General features: G+C 42.8%; 1 protein-coding gene across 2 annotated transcripts in view; it reads right to left on the bottom strand.

Annotated features, from left to right (window-relative positions):
* CCDC27 (coiled-coil domain containing 27) overlaps positions 1-1,780 on the bottom strand; it is a 20,683-nt gene that overhangs the window by 12,607 nt on the left and 6,296 nt on the right. Inside the window, exon 2 of one of the 2 annotated variants that reach the window (XM_072426004.1) lies at positions 120-311. In XM_072426004.1, coding sequence (XP_072282105.1) covers positions 120-305 — 186 coding nt within the window. In that variant the 5' untranslated portion in view covers positions 306-311. Of the gene's footprint in view, positions 1-119; positions 364-1,780 lie in introns of those variants that run through there. The other variant, XM_072426005.1, reaches the window with a different exon arrangement.

Raw genomic sequence — 1,780 nt, 5'->3', positions numbered from 1 at the left:
CTCCTCAGCCCATTCCTTCTTCCACCCCATTTTATATACATATATATACACTATATATATATATATATATATATATATATATATATATATATATACACACACGCACACACACACTATACCTGAATTTCATGGGCACAGATGGGGTCCCTGGCTGATTTGCTGTACTTCTCTCTCCTTGCATCCATTTTGGAGATCCTCCATACTGCTGTCTTGGGTCTCCGGACTCCTGTCCATGGCAGATCGTTAAAACTCTGCATTTTCCAATCTGTGTTATCTTCCATGTCTGATAAAGGTTTTGTCACCATCTTAGCCTGCAAGATAAAATCTTGGTTGTAGTAACAGCAAAGTCTATAAGTAGTAAAGATGTCATTAGGTCTCTCCAGCCTGCTCCATCCAGCTCTACACAATGTTTTAGCATTAAAAGTTTTTAAAGCTGTTTGTGCTGTTTTGTTACCCAGGTTACATCCCATTAAATCTGTAACCTGAAATTAGGAAAGGCTTGTTAGGTAAAAACTTGGCAATAAATGGATTACACTAGGAGATATCACATACTTTGCAGGAGGTGAAAGCAAGGAAGTAATTTATGGCTTACCACACCGAGCCTGGCAACTCTCTATAACAATTCATAGCAGAAACTGCAAAGCATTCCAGACCTGACTGTCAGCTCTGTAAATGGTTGAGTGATTTGCAGTTTCGGTATAGTGTGATTCTTGGTAGTTAAAGCCAACTTCCAGCCTTCCCCGTAGTCTTGCTCTGTTGTACTCACTCCTGTACTGGACTGAAATTAATTGGTCAGATATTACGGCACACTGTGGTGGGATAAGGTGGTTCCATGTGGCTCCCAGCAAATGGTATCATGCCAGCAACTTGGCCACTGACACCATTATGCATTAGAAGTAAAGACTAGTCAGAACCCAACTCATTTCTTAGTTGAAGGATGCCCAGCACCATTTAGCCAACTAACCAACTTGACCATCCCTGGCCCACCTTTTGCATTCAGTAGATTGCAGTTCATGCAATGAATGCGGCCACATGTTGGCGTTAATGTATGCTAGTACGCTATGCATGCACATTGAGCCTCTATTCATGATACACATTCACCCATCAATGCACTTTGGTATTTCCACCATTTCTCCCAACAACCAGTCCCCTGCTTGCATGGGGTCTTAAGAAGAGTATGCTGTTGTGTTTTCGGGGGACTATGTACAGCACCTGCCAGGTCCTTCCACCAAGGAAAGGGAAGATCTAGAAAAACTGGACATATAGGGCTAAATTATGCTGCACACAGACATGAAAGGGGTTATATTTGACTTTCTGCAGCTTCTAATGCACACTGTGATAAGTAAGGCTATGCTCAGACTGCTGGGGAGGTTGCCATGTGGTTACCATTTCCTCACATCCGCTTCCATGGGTGAATTTTCCATGTAACATTTTACCCACAGCAGCTCATAGAGAATGAATGAAGGGGACAGTGAGTGGTTCAGTGCAACCCACTGCTGTATAATGTACCAATGATTCTACCAGCATAGTAGTGTGAGCAGCCGTGCGCCTGGCATGGTACCAGGTGCTGAGGACCGCACAGAACTGCCTGGTCCCACCACGGGTCTGAACCAAATGTGCAGTAGTATCAGATTAAGCAATTTTAGTAGAGAAAAGAAGCCTGCACAGCCTCTGTCATGAAATCAATAATATGCGGCCTGTCAGCACAGTATAAAATACACGCATACAAAAAAGCTATTTTATATTTCATTAGAGTTGATCAACCGCCTTGCAATTATCG

The sequence above is a fragment of the Pyxicephalus adspersus genome, chromosome 11, assembly GCF_032062135.1.
Source record: "Pyxicephalus adspersus chromosome 11, UCB_Pads_2.0, whole genome shotgun sequence".
NCBI classification, from domain to species: Eukaryota; Metazoa; Chordata; class Amphibia; order Anura; family Pyxicephalidae; genus Pyxicephalus; species Pyxicephalus adspersus.
Note: the sequence above shows the minus strand (reverse complement) of the source record. Positions and strands in the feature narration are given on the sequence as shown.